The sequence below is a fragment of the Mus pahari genome, chromosome 21 (assembly GCF_900095145.1).
Source record: "Mus pahari chromosome 21, PAHARI_EIJ_v1.1, whole genome shotgun sequence".
NCBI classification, from domain to species: Eukaryota; Metazoa; Chordata; class Mammalia; order Rodentia; family Muridae; genus Mus; species Mus pahari.
The window spans coordinates 15,842,239-15,844,649 of record NC_034610.1 but is presented as its reverse complement, the minus strand read 5'-3'; the positions used below and the strand labels follow the sequence as shown (position 1 = coordinate 15,844,649).

The 2,411-nt window shown below is 46.8% G+C and overlaps 1 protein-coding gene across 1 annotated transcript; it reads right to left on the bottom strand.

Moving 5' to 3' along the window:
- Window positions 1-1,597: 1,597 nt before the first annotated feature.
- On the bottom strand, window positions 1,598-2,167 carry LOC110338480 (GTPase HRas-like). The gene has a single exon (XM_021221817.1). The coding sequence runs from the start codon at window positions 2,165-2,167 to the stop codon at window positions 1,598-1,600; it is 570 nt and encodes a 189-aa protein (XP_021077476.1).
- Between the last annotated feature and the right edge of the window lie 244 nt (window positions 2,168-2,411).

Sequence of the window (2,411 nt, the reverse complement as noted above, 5' to 3'; positions counted from 1 at the left end):
CACCTTGGCCTGGTCTGCTGCTTGGTTTATCTGCCCAAAATATAAAATTTATAGATACATAGATAGACATATCAATATTAGTATATAAAAAATATCCTCAGTGAAGTAACCATGTCACAAAAAGACACAAATGGTGTGTACTGACCAATAAGTGATATTAGGAAATAAGCTCAGAATAGACACAATAAAACTCACAGAACATATGAAGCTCAAGAAGAAGGAAGAACAAACTGTGGATGGGTTAGTCCTACACAGAAGGGAGAACAAAATAATCATGGGAGGTAGGCGGAGCGAGTGATTTGGGAGGAAGAAAATAGAGGGAGAGGAAAAGGGGGTCATGTTAGGTTAGGTGTAGAAGGAGATGGGGAAGATATACAGAGGTCAGGAAGTTGAACAGAGGTCTGTAGCAATGGGGGGGTGAGGAACTGGGGGTTGCCACCAGAAATTCTCAGATGCCAAGAAAGCAAGAGGCTCCTAGGTCCCAAAAGGTATTGCATTGGCTGAAATACCCAACAAATGGGAGAGAGAACCTGTAGAGACCATATCCAGAGGTTAGACATGGCCCCCAGTTGAGGGATGGGGCCACCCACCCATCTCAAAAGACTTAATCCAGAATTACTTCTGTCTAAAGGAAATAAAGGGACAAAGAGTAGAGCAGAGACAGAAGAAAAGACCATCCAATAACTACCCCAACTGGGGATCCATCCCATATGCAGCCATCAAATCCAGACACTTTTGCTGATGCCAGGAAGTGCTTGCCAACATGAACCTGATAAAGCTGTTTTCTGAGGGCTTTCCAGAGCCTTACCAATACAGATTCAGATGCTTACAGCCAGCTGAAGACCCCCCGAACTCTGATCAGCAGAGACAGGGAAAAAACGACACAAACACCAAGGCAGGTTCCAAACAGATTTCTTCTTTATCTCTCTGAGCAGCTTTTCCTCTCCCTCTCAACAGCTTTCTCTAACCCTCTCCTGGCTCCAACTCAACCCAACTGGATCCTTCAACTGCTTGCGCCCAACTGAACTGTTTGCAGCCTTTTCCCACAGCATTCTCCTCTCTCCCTCTAGGGCGCATCACATCCTGTTTTTCTCAGTCTTCTGAGCTCCTTCACAACAACGTTTTCCCCCCTGCCAGGGGTGCATCCTGTTTTCAGTCCTCTGACCTAACCCCTCCCCCATCTCCTGGATCTGGTCAGAGATCAGCCAGGACAGAGGGTGATTGTCCAGTAACTTTATCCCATAACCGTGGGAGCTTAACTTGTCTCCAAAAACCCGGGAGCTTTCTTGTCTCGCTGGGATCTTTCTTGTCTCTACACTGAGAGCTTTAACCTGTACTTACCATGGGATTCCCCCGTAGCTTGGTCCAGCTCTTGCATGAGTTCCCAAGTTTCTGCCTTCTCTTTTTCCTCTTTTTTTCTTCTTAGCCAACCAAATAGCTTCTAATTTACCTTGTCTCTGCTTTTCTTTTGCTTCCTGTTCCTTTTGCCTGGCTTCTGCTTTTTCTTCTTTTCTGCTTTTTTCTCAGCCTTTCCTTCTTTATCATTTTGTCAGCATCTCCTCCCTGCATCTGGAACGTTCACGTCTTGAGCCTGGTGTCAGAACAGCACACACTTGCAGCTCATGCAGTCAGGACCACTGTCATGAGGCAGGTTCAGTCTCTGTAGTTTTTGCTGCAGAATCTCACGGACTAGCATATAGAAGGCATCCTCCACACCTTGCCGAGTCTTGGCTGTTGTTTCAATGTAGGGGATGCCATAGCTGTGAGAAAGGTCCTGGGTCTGCCGAGGCTCAACAGTGCGAGCGGCCAGGTCACACTTGTTGCCCACCAGCACCATTGGCAAATCATCTGAATTTTTTACCTGCTTGATCTGCTCCCTGTACTGATGGATGTCTTCAAAGGACTTGGTGTTGTTGATGGCAAATATACAGAGGAAGCCCTCCCCTGTTTGCATGTACTGGTCCCACATGGCACTATACTCTTCTTGACCTGTTGTGTCTAAGATGTCCAGTAGACATGTCTCCCCATCAATGACCACCTGTTTTCGGTAGGAGTCCGCTATAGTGGGATCATATTCATCCACAAAGTAGTTTTGGATCAGCTGGATGGTCAGGGCACTCTTGCCCAGGCCTCCAGCACCCACAACCACAAGCTGGTATTCTGTCATCGCTTTCTTTCTGCTTTTACTTTTTCTTCTTCATTAGCTGCTCCTGGAGAAAAGTTCCTCACACATAGCACCAGAGCCTTTTCTTCTTTCTTCTTATCTTCTTCTCATCCCCGTACAGGCCACCAGATGCTGCAGAGCCCCGAACTCTGACCAGCAGAGACAGGGAGAATCGACATAAGCACCAAGGCAGGTTCCAAATAGATTTCTTCTTTATCGCTCCAAGCAGCTTTTCCTCTCCCTCTCA